This window comes from Anarrhichthys ocellatus, unplaced genomic scaffold (genome assembly GCF_004355925.1).
Source record: "Anarrhichthys ocellatus isolate YVR2014 unplaced genomic scaffold, GSC_Weel_1.0 scaffold49, whole genome shotgun sequence".
In the NCBI taxonomy this organism is placed as follows: Eukaryota; Metazoa; Chordata; class Actinopteri; order Perciformes; family Anarhichadidae; genus Anarrhichthys; species Anarrhichthys ocellatus.
Genome location: NW_022280079.1, coordinates 954079 through 970359, shown reverse-complemented (window position 1 = coordinate 970359; position 16281 = coordinate 954079). Strand labels below are relative to the sequence as shown.

At 45.0% G+C, this 16281-nt stretch overlaps 1 protein-coding gene across 1 annotated transcript; it reads left to right on the top strand.

Annotated features, from left to right (window-relative positions):
* Positions 1–3646: 3646 nt before the first annotated feature.
* LOC116395785 (importin-8-like) lies at positions 3647–16275 on the top strand. Its single transcript, XM_031869906.1, has 8 exons — positions 3647–4612; positions 6484–6581; positions 6698–6793; positions 9984–10204; positions 11485–11690; positions 13233–13460; positions 15353–15482; positions 16014–16275. Coding segments are annotated over exons 1-8 (1044 nt in total). The 5' UTR covers positions 3647–4548; the 3' UTR covers positions 16015–16275.
* The last annotated feature ends 6 nt before the right edge of the window (positions 16276–16281 follow it).

Here is a 16281-nt window from a genome sequence, read left to right as displayed (position 1 = left end):
GTCGCTCAGAGGTCCCTGCGGCCGATCGACCCGGTCGCGGCTGTTTTCTGTCCTGGCCCCACAGTGGTGGAATGAACTCCCCACTGATGTCAGGACAGCAGAGTCACTGCCCATCTTTCATCAGGCTGAAAACTCACCTCTTCAAGAAGTACTACCCTGAGCCTTCCACTCACCACTTATTGTATTCCATCCATCCATCCATCCATTTTCCTCCGCTTATCCGGGGTCGGGTCGCGGTGGCAACAGGCCAAGCAGGCTGACCCAGACTTCCCTCTCACCGGCAACATGTTCCAGCTCATTCTGGGGGATCCCGAGGCGTTCCCAGGCCAGCTGGGAGATGTAATCCCTCCAGCGTGTTCTGGGTCTTCCCCGGGGTCTCTTCCCAGTTGGACGTGCCTGGAAAACCTCCAGTGGGAGGCGTCCAGGAGGCATCCTAATTAGATGCCCGAACCACCTCAGCTGACTCCTTTCGACACGAAGGAGTAGCGGCTCGACTCCAAGCTCCCTCCTGATGACCGAGCTCCTTACCCTATCTCTAAGGCTGAGCCCGGCCACCCTACGGAGGAAACTCATTTCGGCCGCTTGTAGCCGCGACCTTGTCCTTTCGGTCACGACCCAGAGTTCGTGACCATAGGTGAGGGTAGGAACGTAGACCGAGTGGTAAATTGAGAGCTTTGCCTTCCGACTCAGCTCCCTCTTCACCAAGACGGTCCGGTGCAGCGCCTGCTTTACTACTGCAGCCGCACCGATCCGCCTGTCGATCTCCCACTCCATCTTACCCTCACTCGTGAACAAGACCCCGAGATACTTGAACTCCTTCGCTTGAGGTAGGCACTCCGTCCCCACCTGGAGGGAGCAATCTACAGGTTTCCGGCAGAGAACCATGGCCTCAGATTTGGAGGCGCTAACTCTCATCCCCACCGCTTCACACTCGGCTGCAAACCGCCCCAGTGAATGCTGGAGGTCACGATCCGAGGAGGCCAACAGGACCACATCATCTGCAAACAGCAGAGAGGCGATCCCGAGACCCCCGAACCCGACGTTCTCCACCCCCAGGCTGCGCCTAGATATCCTGTCCATGAAAGTCACGAACAGGACCGGAGACAAAGGGCAGCCCTGGTGGAGGCCAACACCCACCGGGAACGTGTCTGACGTATTACAGAGAATGCGGACACAGCTCCTACTGCAGTCGTACAGAGACCGGATCGCCCATTGTAATGGGTCTGGCACCCCATACTCCCGCAGCACCCCCCACAAGAACCCCGAGGGACCCGGTCGAAAGCCTTCTCCAAGTCCACAAAGCACATGTAGACTGGTTGGGCAAACTCCCAGAACCCCTCCAGTAGTCTTGCGAGGGTAAAGAGCTGGTCCACTGTTCCACGCCCGGGACGGAATCCGCATTGCTCCTCTTGAATCTGAGGTTCGACAAACGGTTGGAGCCTCCTTTCCAGCACCCTGGCATAAGCCTTCCCCGGGAGGCTGAGTAGTGTGATACCCCGGTAATTCGAGCACACTCTCCGGTCCCCCTTTTTGAAAATGGGAACCACCACCCTGGTCTGCTAGTCCATGGGCACTGATCCCGACCCCCATGCGACATTGAAGAGGCGTGTCAGCCAGGACAGCCCAACTATGTGCAGCGCTTTCAGCATCTCAGGGCGGATCTCATCCACCCCCGGCGCCTTGCCACCAAGGAGCTTTTTGACTACCTCAGTGGCCTCTGCCAGGGATATGGGTGAGCCTCCCCCTAGATCTTCAGGCGCTGCCTCCTCTGCAGAGGACATGTTGGTCGGGTTTAGGAGTTCCTCAAAGTGCTCTTTCCACCGCCCAACGATGTCCTCCGTCCGGGTTAGCAGTTCCCCCCCTGCTGAGAACAGCCTGGGGTAAGCCCTGCTTTCCCTTCCTGAGCCGTCGGATGGTTTGCCAGAACCTCCTCGAGGCCAACCGAAAGTCCTTCTCCATGGCCTCCCCGAACTCCTCCCATGCCCGAGTTTTAGCATTCGCGACCACCGCAGCTGCAGCCCTTCTGGCCTGCCGGTACCTGTCAGCTGCTTCGGGAGACCCCTGGGCCAACCAGGCCTTGAAGGTCTCCTTCTTCAGCTTGACGGCTTCCCTCACCTCCGGTGTCCACCACCGGGTTCTCGGGTTGCCGCCACGACAGGCACCGATGACCTTCCGGCCACAGCTCCTAGCGGCCGCGTCCACAATAGAGGCTTTGAACATGGTCCATTCGGATTCCATGTCCCCAACCTCCCTCGGGATGTGTGAGAAGTTCTTCCGGAGGTGGGAGTTAAAGACCTCCTGGACAGGGTCCTCCGCCAGACGTTCCCAGTTCACCCTCACTACATGTTTGGGCTTGCCGGGTCTTTCCAACCGGTTCCCCTGCCATCTGATTCAACTCACCACCAGGTGGTGATCAGTTGACAGCTCTGCTCCTCTCATCACCCGAGTGTCCAAGACATACGGCCGCAAATCAAATGATACGATTACAAAGTCGATCATTGATCTCCGGCCTAAGGTGTTCTGGTACCAGGTACACTTATGAGCCACCTTATGTTCGAACATGGTGTTCGTTATGGCCAAACCGTGGCAAGCACAGAAGTCCAATAACGAAACACCAGATCGGGCAAGCCGTTCCTCCCAATCACCCCCTGCCAGGTTTCTCCATCATTGCCCACGTGAGCGTTGAAGTCCCCCAGGAGAACTATGGAGTCGGTAGGCGGCGCCCTTTCCAGGAGCCCTCCCACCGACTCCAAGAAGGCCGGATACTCTGAACTGCTGTTTGGTGCATAAGCACAAACCACAGTCAGAGCCTTGCTCCCCGCAACCCGTAGGCGCATGGAGGCGACCCTCTCGTTCTCCGGGGAGAACTCCAACACAGCGGCGCTCAGCCGGGGGCTCGTGAGTATCCCCACTCCCGCCCGGCGCCTCTCACCCTGGGCAACTCCGGAAAAGGACAAAGTCCAATCCCTCTCCAGGAGCTTGGTTCCAGAGCCAGTGCTGTGTGTGGGGGTGAGTCCAACTATATCTAGTTGGTATCGCTCCACCTCCTGCTCCAGCTCTGGCTCTTTCCCCGCTAGCGAGGTGACGTTCCACATCCCTAGAGCTAGTCTATACTGCCGGCGATCGGCTCGCCCAGGCCTCCCGCCTGACCCGCCGCCCGGTCTTGTCCCTTGCGTCCACAGGGTGGCTGCTCCATGCTGTTTATTCGGGCTGAGCCCGACCGGGCCCCATGGGCGAAGGCCCGGCCACCAGACGCTTGCCAACGAGCTCCCATCCTGGGTCTGGCTCCGGGAGGGTGCCCCGGTTTCCCCGGTCCGGGCGAGGTGGCTGAAGTCCGTGGGCTGCTTATCATTAGGGTCGTTTTGAACCGCTCTTAGTCTGGGCTCTCCCCTGAAACCTGTTTGCCTTGGGAGACCCTACCAGGGGCTAATGCCCCGGACAACATAGCTCCCAGGATCACTGAGCCACTCAAACTCCTCCACCACGTTAAGGTGGTGATTCGCGGAGGAGCTTATTGTATTCTTACTAGTTTATTGCACTTACTGTATTCATACTAGTTTGTTTCTGTACGTTGGCTCTGGTTTATGCTCTTAGATGCTTGTTTAAAAAAGGAGATGCACTTATGACTTCTGGTGACTAGTAGTTCTCTTGAATGCCTATGTTGAATACACTTATTGTAAGTCTCTTTGGATAAAAGCATCTGCTAAATGACTGTAATGAATGTAATGCAATGCAATAAGGCAAAATGACTAACAACAGCTTGTTTACTTGCACCTAACTGTCACTTTAAAGGTGGACTCTGCTTTTTTATTCCAATACATATTTTCTCAAATCAAGCAGCTTCTCTTCACTACTGGCTATTATCTGTTCTTGTGTGCGCTTAAAGAATCTGGAATAAACAGCCCTCTGTAAATGGGAAACAAACAAAGATTTATGAGCCTTAATATCGCTCGCATTAATGAAGTCATCTTCAGCCCCTGTGTCAATCTTAACTGGTAAATCGCATTGATCAACTGTGGTGCAATTTATTTTCACTCCCAGTATCTTCATCATGTGACAAATCTTGATAAAAGATGTTTCTCTCAAATCATCACTGTCATTTATTTCTTCAACTGTGAGCACCTAATTCCCTTTCTTCATATATTTGGAGAAATGCATTTTTTGCATAATGGTGTTGTCCTTTACACCCAAACATGTTTTCCCTTGAGACATTGTCTCTGTTTGTGCTTTTCACTGTGAATCTTGCAAGTGAACGTCTTGTTCTCCTTATATATTAAAACAAGCTCCTGCTTTTTCCTTTCACTGACGCAGCGCCTCAGTGCCTTGGCCCGCTAATCTGTGTGCATGTTTATACACGGCAGTACTTGTTGGGGCACATATCTAAACACATTATTACACTGATCCCACTTTAGCTGAAGTTCTACAGGTGTAGTGAATGTATGTGCATGTTCTTCATTCATTAACACTCCTTTCTTGTCTTATGCAGAGTTCTACGAGGAGATCTTGTCGCTGGCGTTCGGCCTCACCTGTCAGACCATTTCCCCCCAAATGTGGCAGCTTCTTGGCGTTTTGTACGAGGTGTTCCAGCACGACTGCTTCGACTACTTCACAGGTACGTCAAGTGAAGTGGAGTCAATCCATTATTTGTCATTAGGGGGCAATTTGTGTTGCAGCAAGCGCAAAAACAGAAACAGAAATCATGGCCTTAAATATAACATAGAAACATACAGTAGCTGACAGATGACAGAGACACAGAATCAGAGTGTCTCATGTCCATCGAGCCACGATGATCCTGATCAAATTAAAGCTCCATTGATAGATTTTACACCCACATTGACGTATGTTGACAGATCTGTGGAGCTGGTATGATGAACATGGTAGCTAAAGGCTGCCTCTTTACATATCCAGCAGACACAGAGCAACATGAGTTACCTGATGAATGTCGCTCCGATATTCATGATCCTTTTAGCTCTGTTTTGGTTTCTGCCAACTCCCGAGAAAGATTTCTGCTTGCAAACGTTGTCTGCTGTGTGGTCCTGGGCAGGTAGTGTAGAGCAGCTTTAGCAGAGCTTTCTGATGAAACTTCAACACTGAAACATGCTCAAATGCTCCATAGAACTCCAAAGAGCTGCAGAGCTGAGTGACAATTCAATTTCAATTCAATTTTATTCGTACAGCCCAATATCACAAATCATAACTTGTCCTCAGACACAATCAAATGTCGTTGAATGATGCTGTACAATCTGTACAACATCCTCTGACCTTTGACCTTGGTATCAGAACAGGAAAATCTCCCCAAAAAAAACTTTAACTGTCGAAAAACAGGTTGAAACCTCAGAGAGTGTGGGAGTAGATGTCATGTGTACAGAATGAACAACATAATGAAATTACAACATAGTCAATTCATATGACAGAAAACGTACATGTAATGAGAGTAGCACCAATAATAGAGAAATGATTACTACTAATAGCAGTAGTGGATATGATAGAATAAAAGCAGTAATAGTAATAGAAATGTGACAAATAATGATAATTGTAGTGTGTATATATATATATATATATATACACACACACACACACAACCCCAATCCATGGAAACCTGGGTGATGAGAAAGCACAGACTCCAGAGAATAAGCTAAGTTAGTACCGTGCATTAACTGGAAATGAACACATACAGATGGAGGAGGAGAGGAGGAGAAAGGAGCTTAGTGTATGATAGGAAGCCCCCAGGTACTCCAGGCCTACAGCAATATATCTCTGAGCTGGTCCAAGGCAAACCTGAGGCAGCCCTAACTACAGGATGTTATCAAAGAGGAGTGTTAAGCCGACTCTTAAGTCGAGGGTGTCTGCCCCTTCAGACTGCAACTGAAGTGGGTGGAGGAGCTTCATAGCTGAAGGCTCTGGTTCCCATTCTACCTTTGGAGACTGTAGGAACCACAAGTAACTCTGCACTCTGGGAGCACAGTGTTCTACTGGTAGGGCATAGTACCATCAACTCTTTAAGATGTAATGGTGCCTGAACATTCAGGGCTTTCCTAGGTAAATCCTGATTGAATATAGAAAAACTATTGTAGGAAGCCACACAACTGATCTGTTACTACTTTGTCAATGATGTGATAGAGAAAGGGAAGGTTAGTGGGTCTGTAGTCAGCCAGAACTCCTGGATCAAGAGTGGGCTTCTTAAGAAGAGGTTTAGTTATATTCATTAGATTAATTTTATCTCTAATACAGAGAAAGAGCTGACTTCCATTGTCTTATGATCTTCTTTTTCAGAGGGGAAGTAGAGTTCATTGTCATTCGCGGTGAGCCTGTAGCACTATCAACAGAATGATCAATCAGGGAGGGACATCTCTGACGTTTCACTTTATTGCTCGATGCTTTGTTTAGATGTTAATGCTTTGTTCTAATGTTGCATGTTTGCATGTTTGCACCCACCCACAAACATGGTGGTAATGTTAATGATTGTGTGTGTTTATCTTACAGACATGATGCCTCTCTTGCACAACTATGTTACCGTGGACACGGACATGCTCCTGTCCAACCCGAAGCACTTAGAGGTCATCTACAGCATGTGCAAAAAGGTCAGGCCATACGCGTCTGCACCAGCTCGTTTACATCAGATGTGAAGGATCCTGTTTCTTCAGTGCTAGAGCTGAGTCATGACTTGTAAACTGTTATGACCGTTGACGTGTTGTAGGTGCTGACCATAGATGCCGGTGAGGATGCAGAGTGTCACGCTGCAAAACTGTTGGAGGTGATCATCCTGCAGTGCAGAGGCAGAGGCATTGACCAGGTGAGAACAGCCCCACAGTACTAACCTTTATTTCCATGTACGTTCATTGTTGAAAACATCTACCATGTATTTAACACAGTAGTTCCCAACATGTGTCTGTTTTTGCTAAAGTCAATTATTATTATTATTCTTATTCTTTTATTTGTATACTTTATAATAAAGCATCTGTTTTATCTTGCTGAATGTTTGCGCCGTCTTAACAGGCTTTGCTGTATGATCTCTTTTTGTAAAGTTGTTGTTCGGTCCCTCTGCCCTCTCGTTGGAGTGCAGAGCAGCCTGGTGAAGCCTAAAGAGAGGATGCATTTACACACATTTTCTAAAGTAAATCTCTTGGCGACAGATTCCATCTGAGGGCAGAAGTGCATCGCTACAGCCCTGTCCGACGTTTCAACAGTTTATCCATCACCTGAAGCGAACTATTTCAACCATTTATCAATTATGAAAATATTTTCTCAATCTTGAGTGAAAAATGGATGAAATAAAGGCCTCTGACAGCTTTAGCTACATTGTATATGCCCATTGCCCAAATACAACCATTTAAGTATTATAATGTTACTTAGAGTTTGCTCTGACTCCTCAATGCAGCCCTTTATAGATGGAGCAGTCCCATCTTTAGCATGAGCTCATCCAGCCACATGCTGGACCGGGTTGACGTCCCTGTGCTTTGTGGGCTCGCTTTGCCAGCAGCAGATGAGCATACAGCGGGTAAAATAAGTATTGAACACGTCACCATTTTTCTCAGTAAATATATTTCTAAAGGTGCTATTGACATGACATTTTCACCAGATGTCGGTACCAACCCAAGTAATCCATACATACAAAGAAATCCTAACAGATATGTTCAGAAATTAAGTTATGTGTAATAAAATGGAATGACACAGGGAAAAAGTATTGAACACGCTTACGGGGAGAACGTGCAAACTCCACACAGAAGGACCACCTGGGATCAGGGATCGAACCCGGGTCCCTCTTGCTGTGAGGTGACAGTGCTAGCCACTACACCACCATGCAGCCCCATTTTTCCATTCATCCTTCCTGCTGAAAGTCTGCTGAAAAACAGCCCCACACCATGATGTTCCCACCTCCAAACTTCACTGTTGGTTTGGTGTTTTTGGGGTGATGTGCAGTGCCATTTGACCCAAATATGGTGTGTATTATGGCATCCAAAGAGTTCAATTTTGGTCTCATCTGACCAGACTATATTCTCCGTATATTTCACAGGCTTGTCTAAATGTTGTGCAGCAAACTTTAAATGAGCTTCAACATGCTTTTTCTTCAGCAATTGAGTCTTGCGTGGTGAGCGTGCATACAGGCCACGGCGGTTGAGTGCATTACTTATTGTTTTCTTTGAAACTATTGTACCTGCTCATTCCGGGTCTTTCTGAAGCTCTCCACAAGTGGTCCTTGGCTCTTGGACAACTCTTCTGATAATTATTTTCACTCCTCTGTCAGAAATCTTGCGAGGAGAACTTGGTCGTGGCCGGTTTATGGTGAAATGATGTTCTTTCCACTCCCGGATTATGGCCCCAAAGTGCTCAACTGGTTTCAGAGAAATAAAATAAAGCTGCTAGAATGGCCCAGATGATCAGCTGACTTGAATCCAATAGAAATTCTACAGAAAGAACTAAAGATCAGAGTTCACAGAAGAGGCCCACGGAACCTTGAAGATTTGAAGACTGTTTGTGTGGAAGAATGGGCCAAAATCACACCTGAGCAATGCATGTGACTAGTTTCTCCATACAGGAAGCTGTCATTACCAACAAAGGCTTTTGTGCAAAGTATTAAATACATTTCAGTAAGCGTGTTCAATACTTTTTCCATGTGTCATTCCATTTTATTACACATAACTTAATTTCTGAACATATTTGTTAGGATTTCTTTGTATGTATGGATTACTTGGGTTGGTACCGACATCTGGTGAAAATGTCATGTCACTGGCACCTTTAGAAATATATTTACTGAGAAAAATGGTGACGTGTTCAATACTTATTTTACCCGCTGTATATAGGACAAACTATCATCAGCTTGTAACAAAAGTAAAACAAATGTTGGAAACAATAGTCAGAAGCCAGTCCAAAGCCTGATGATTTTGCTCAAAGGAAAATACTTTTACATACATTTACCTCATTAATTGACACTTGCCATGTTTATTAGGAAAAGCCAACATTGTGACATTATACATATGACAGAAAATAGCTTTTTTCAACTTGATTTAATATATTAGCTTAGCCTAATACAACCTCAGAGAGCTTTACAAACTGCACAGCATACAACATCCTCTGTCCTTTGACCCTCACATCAGAAAACTCCCCCAAAATAACTTTATCAGGGAAAGAAGGAAGAGACCTCAGGGAGAGCAGCAGAGAAGGATCCTCCTCCCAGGATGGCCAGAAGTGCAGTACATGTCATGTTCTTTCCATATGGACAGGAACATTGCCTTCTGCCATAGTCTCCCAGTGGTTGTTTGGATTTAAGAGCGTTGAGGAGTCGTGGGGGCAGGCGTACAAAAAATGTTAATGTATACTCTGTAGTTCAAGCAACCAACCCTAGGGGAGGCAGAAAGCCGCAGGAGGACGTGGAACGCATATTAGGCTGGTAAATAAGCGAGAGCCTTTGGGTGCTGGCAATTTCATTTGCATATATTACTATATATATTCTTAATGATGCAAAGCTTATGTCAGTGCTAATCCACTCCTAGTGTGTATGATTTTCCTTAATTACTATAATTAGCAGTTCAAATACTTTTACAGCAAGACCAGCTCTCAAAGTACTACTCAAGTTTATACTACTGGTTGACCTGAACCTCTTAAATCTTTCCTATTCTTATTCTATTCTCAGGTGCAACTATAGATGACATCAAAATGACATTTAGTACATTTGAGTATTTTGTCATGTCATGTGTATACTTGGCTTAAATTACAGGAACTAGAATCAGATTCTGTAATCTTAAACCTGGCTTTGTCAGTGAACATCAAGACATCAGGGATATGATTCCGCCCGTCTCTCTGCAGGCAACCAGAAAAGGAGAAAACGCCAGATATCCAGAGGATCACTGACGGCGTCTGAGGCTGTTACATGTGGTAACAGCTCATGTAACAGGCCGTTACATGAGGCTGAACACTGTGGTTTGACCGACCAAAGAACTGCCGGAGTAACAGCAGCCTAATGTCTCTGTGTTCCCTACGTGCAGTGCATCCCTCTGTTTGTGGAGGCAGTTCTGGAGCGTTTGATGAGGGGGGTGAAGTCCAGCGAGCTGAGGACCATGTGCCTGCAGGTGGCCATCGCTGCTCTGTACTACAACCCGGCCCTGCTCATCCACACTCTGGACAACATGCACTTCCAACACAACCCTCAGCCCATCACTGCCCACTTCATCAACCAGTGGATGAATGACACAGAGTTCTTCCTTGGGTAAGGGGGGTTACTCTCATTTAGAACTAGTTGGGGTAGACACATTTTGAATAAAATGAAAATCATAAATATTAGTTCACTTATGATTCTTATAAGATATTTACCAGCCGCAACAGTGAGGCTGGTATTTCTTTTCACCTCGTGAGTCTGTGTGTGAGTCATCATGGTCCTGGGAACTACCACAGACGCGGTTTAGAGTACTTTGCAAGGTGTTTATTTTTCAGTCTGTGGACAGATAGCACCACAACCGTGCAAGATGCAGTCACAAAAATTGATAAGCGTGTAGTTGAGATCAAAATGAAGGCTGAGTTCCAACTTGAATGGGGTCAGAGCAAGGGCTCAGGCAGTAGGGGAGTAGAAAGTGGAGAAGGAGCCACTGTACGCCCCTGGTCCGATTTGGCATCACAGCTGATGAGATCCCATCACAAGATGGTCTCTAGTTTGATGTAGTCCAGTCTGACTAGAAAGTAGCACATCAAAATATAAAATATGTCATGAAATAGGAGGTGCTAGAACCTTGGTGACATAGTGACTGTTGTGCTCTCAGTCACTAACCAGAATGTGTGTTTGAACACTCGTTATCTAACTCTAAGAACTACAGTGATTAAATGCATTTTCCAACAATGATGTTTTGAAAGGAGCAGTGTGTGAGCTTTAGTGGCATTTGGACGACAGCAACCAGCTGAATATCCCTCCGCTCACCGCTCCCTGTCCAAGCTCGTAGAGTAGACATGAAAGGCCTTCTCTAGAGCAGTGTTTGCTTTGTCCTTTCTGGGCTACTGCAGAAACATGGGGGTGCAACATGGGGGACTCTGTGGAAGAGGACCTGCTCTTCATGTATGGCTCATACATAAGCTAATACAGGATACAAGTCTTAGTTTCAGGTGATTAGACACCCTGAAAACATAGTTATGAATAATGTATTCCATTTCTGCTAATATTTCCCTCTACATCCTACACACTGGAACCTTAAGGTATGAAAAGAATACCCCATTGACATTTTATTTCCCGTTATATTTTCTCAATCTGCACATTCATTATTTATGGTTATTCAATAAATGTCTTCATTTGGAAATAGGCATATTTTGCCATATTTGTGTCATTATTTAGGTTCAGGTGAATACCAAAACACATAAGAAGGTTTACTTTGTCTCTTTTAATGCTTGTAAATACTGACAAACACTCTGTTTCGTGGATTCCTTAAAAAGACTTTTAGGACTTGATACCTTCAGTCGCCTCATTCTCAGCCTTTCTCTTCCTCTCTCTGATCCACTGCCCAGGCTCCATGACCGTAAGATGTGTATCATTGGCCTGAGCGTGCTGATGGAGCTGCCCATTCGGCCGGCAGTGCTGGAGGGAGTCTCCGCCCAGATTGTCCCCTCCATCCTGCTCCTGTTCCTGGCCCTCAAACACCTCAACGCCTCCCGCCTTGTCAACAAACCTGACCTGCTGGCCCATGCAGGGGCACAGGATGAAGACCAGAATGGTGAGAAAAGATCAGGGAAGAGCAAAAAGAAGAACATAAGGAAAGATACACCGCAGGACAGACGTGGAGGAATGAATGTAGATTGAATAAGGGCAGAAAGAAAGCAGAGAGGAGGACAGTAACTGGCTTAGTGATGATAATTATATGAGATTCTCCGTTTGGTTCTTCCGCTACTCAAATCATTCAGCTCTGAGCTCTAATGACCTGCACCAGATTTATGTTCTGGTTCCCACAAGCTCTACTTTGCTTCACTCAAGCATTAAAGAATGTAATTCTTAAAGCGTGTCTACTGCTTGTGGGGCAGACTGAAAGATGAACTTAGCGCTATAGTTTCTCCTGCGGCCTTATATTGAAAATCCATTGGGTTCAATGCATTAAATGGTTCAGAGTGCTGTATTCTAAACGGAAAAGCTGATATTTTCTTCAAGTGAATGCTGAACATGTTCGTGTAAGAAATACAGTATGCTCTCAGTCATGAGGGAAGGCTATAAGAGACTATGTTAAAGAGCAAATATCCAGAAACAGAAAAACATTTTACAACAGTACCAAGCGTTTGTCCCTGCTGTCAGGTCACCGTGAGAGCGCTACAAAAAGAACGTTCATATATTACATACAAAAAGTTATTTTCGATCTCAACATAGCAAGCTTTATTTTCTTGAAATCAGTAAAGACTGTAAATTCTCAAGATCTTTTATCAATAACTTTTCTCTATATGTACACGCATAAGAATTATCTAAACTCAAAAGCTGTGTTTCTGGACCCACGGTAGCCATTTTGAAGCAAATGGCAAATAACAGCATAATGAAGAAGCCAATGCAGATGATGTTGTACAGTAAACTGTACGTATAGACTCAGCTGCCAGTTAATCAGGTGAACATAGCGAAGATAATTGTTTCCTATGTAGCAAAATGGGACTACAATCTGAATTTTTTAAACCTGTAACTGCAAAGGATTCCATTCAAGAAGTTACAAGCTTTTGTGAAATGTCACTTTTTATAAGTTATGCTACTTTGTTTCCTGGAGTGATTTTGGGGATAAATATTTCCCTTAAGAATATAAAGTATGAAAAGCTGAGGAAGATGAAAGATCTGGTGTTTTATTGAGTGAAAGGACTATAAGAGTCAGATATGGTGGTTGCCATTTGGTCGTCCCACCATAGCTAGCTTGGCTATCTAGGTCAAGATTGTGTAAACAGCACATCAAGCTAAAACAAAATCCCTTGGGAAAGCTAATGGTTATGTCACCCACATTAGATCCATGGTTTTTCTACAATTTCTTTCTTTTAACACGTACAAAAAAAGCATGAATTCATAAGTGGGGAATTCTAATCAGTCTTAGAAACAGAAACTATAACAACTGACCTGAGAGCAGTCAGGTTTGCTAGCTAGATAGATGGAGCATCCAGTAAACTGATGTCACATTGTAATCTATTCCTTTTCCTGCCATTTCTTTCTCCTAGTGTGTTCAAAAGCTCAAAATGGCCAAAGATTGGCATTATGAAAGCTTGGATCCTAATGGCTGTGTTACTTTGTGTATGGGCAGAGGAGATTCCCAGTGATGAAGATGAAGTGACTGAGAACCGTAACGCCATGCAGCAGCAGTCCAGCATGCCGACGGGCCAGGCCGGCGAGGATGAGGATGAGGATGAGGATGAAGATGAGTACTGGGACGACGACTGCTTTGAGGGAACACCGCTGGAGGAGTACAGCACGCCTCTGGACTACGACAACGGAGAGGACGAGTACCAGTTCTTTACCGCCGCCCTGCTCCGTAAGTCATCGTTCAAATGTCAACTACAGCCCAGGTGTCTGCTTCAACAACTCTTCAGTGCCTTTCTGTTCTATGCAGGTTTATTTCTGTCAGAGCTGCTCAGGTCTCTGAAGCATCACAGCTAAATTACAAAACAAAGAAAAGATCCTTTCTCCAAAGATTGTTCATTCCTACCACACCCAGACAGATGATCAGAAGCAGGTTTATTTCTGTAGCACATGTGGTACACGGAGCAGTTCAGGGTGCTCTACATTAAAAACAAACCACAACAAACATCCATTGATAAAATATGATGAACTAATTGTAAAGTAAATAAAATAGTAGTTTTAACAGAGAGTAATACAATTACATATATGCAATACAAAACAATATACAAAGTACATGAAATAAAATAAAAACATAGTAGCTAAATCATACACTCATGAAAAGAGAAATGTTTTCAACCCAGATAAAGAACTGCTATATTTGGTGCACATCTGAGATCTTCCAGCAGTTGGTTCAGTTGCATGCAGCAGAACAGCTGCTCGCTGCTGCACCATGTTTATGGACTCTGGGCAGTGCTAGCTGAAGAGCGAGACTGAATTCTCGCAACTTCAAAAACCAACTTCTTTTGAAGATGAACAGGACATTTTTCAGGTTCAAGTAATGACTGGGTTGTTACTTTAGTATTGATCATGTTTGATATTTGAGTCATTTTGTGGATGATCAGATGGAGTTATGATGGTAGCAGTCGCCCAATTGCAGATTCAGCTTGAGCAAAACCTTTGCCTGTTGTGTTCAAATCAGGCCCACAGGAGTTTACAAGGCAGGTGTCCTTTCTCACAACACTGACCTGATGCATCAAGTGGATATTTTTTGCTGAACACAATATTATGCATTTGCCCTCTACATCCTCTAGTTGGAATGAGCATACTTATAAACGCATGGTTACGACTCCTTCATAGTGTCATATTGCTTTTCGGAGAATTATGATGATAAGTTCATAGTAGATGCAAAAGTATACTTATGTACAATATATTATGTTGAACATTGTTGCTCCTGGATGGATCACAGCCAACCCAATTATTGTCAACACAGCTCCATGTCCTTGGTCATGGTGCCACATCACTTAAAAGAATAAACTTCATAATTCTCAAAATTCTGACCCTTTGCTTTTTTATTAACAGCATTTACTTGTACTTTTACTTTCAATACTTAAGTATCAAAAGTCATTTTCTGATATTAAATGTACTTTTGATACTTAAGTACAATAAATATCAGATACTTTAAGACGTTTACTCAAGTAGTATTCTAATAGGTGACTTTCACTTTTACTGGAGTCATTTTCCAGTAAGGTATCTTTACTTTTACTCAAGTATGGCTTTTGGGTACTTTATACACCACTGGTAACAGAACTTTAAAATCTATTCCGTGATTAACTGGAAGCCAGTGCAGACTTCCCTGAAGTAATGTGCTCTGTTCTTTCATCCTGGATAAAACTGCAGAGCAACGCCAGCCTTCTGAATAAGATCTGAACCTGAGATCTACTAAAAGCAGGTCTGATGTTTGAAGTGAATCAGTATTCAACACTTTAACGAGAGCTGTTTCAGGACTGTGGTGAGGTCAGAAGCCTGATTGAAATTGAAGTCGCATGTCGATGTGTCCTTGAGCAAGACACTTAACCCCAAATGAATCCCGTAGCTGTGCCTACAGTATAGAAATGTGAATTGTAAGCCGCTTTGGATAAAAGCGTCTGCTAAATGACTGTAATGTAATGTGATGCTTGATAAATCATATAACAATTACTCCATTCTCAGAATTGTCAACTGATCAGTTAATCTGCTGATGTTTTCATTTTGATTGTGGCTGCATGAAAACACACTCACACCTTTCCCTGTGGCCGTGTGTGTTAGGGGTCCAGAACACTGATGCAGCCTGGTACCAGTGCTTGATAGCTTCGCTCAGCGACGACCAGAAGAAACAGCTGCAGGAGATCTACAGCATCTCACAGCAGAGGAGGAGCACTGCTGCCAAGGGCCACTGGTGAGAGGCCACACAAACACACACTGCAATACAGACAGGTAGAGAGAGGCAAGTTAGGTCAATTTCATTTATATAGCCCAATATCTCAAGTCACAAATTGGCTTCAAGGGGCTTTACAATTTGTAGAGCATACGACACCCTCTGTCCTTTCGACCGTCGCTTCAGATAAACAATTCATTGGAAGTTAAGGCAAAAAAGACGAGTTTTAAGTTCGGAAAGAGACACTGGCAGGGAAAGAGGGGTGTGACAAACTGCTTGATGAATTCAGTTTGGAATGCTTCATAACTGCCCTGAAGGGTTGTTGCGTCACAGTTTTCATAGCATGAGGTAGAAGAGTTCCAACTTTGACACACTTTCTGGAACACAGCATGAGGTAATTACAGTACCTTAAAACAAGTCTGAAAACGTTGACATTGGTTTTTATTCTGAAGTTAATTTGGGTAGATTTTGCAAAACATTTGTGAATTTTGACTTTTGTCCCATTAAAAAAAATAAATAAAGTAAATCTTCCAAATCTTGTTGTGTTTCCAGAGCACGAAGGAGACAGTCTGCAGAAAGAAGAGAGGAGCTGGTCTGACCTGACTTGAAGTGTATTTCTGAATTATCTCAGTCAGGATCAGACTTAATGGGTCCCATCATAACCAGGTCCCAGGGTGCCATCAGAATGGATGAGATATTAGGGGCTGGGTCGGCATCGTATCTTTGAACCTGGTGTACTGGAATATTCCTATCACCAGGACGGGACTGCTGGCCTGTGTGTGTGTGTGTGTGTGTGTGTGTGTGTGTGTGTGTGTGTGTG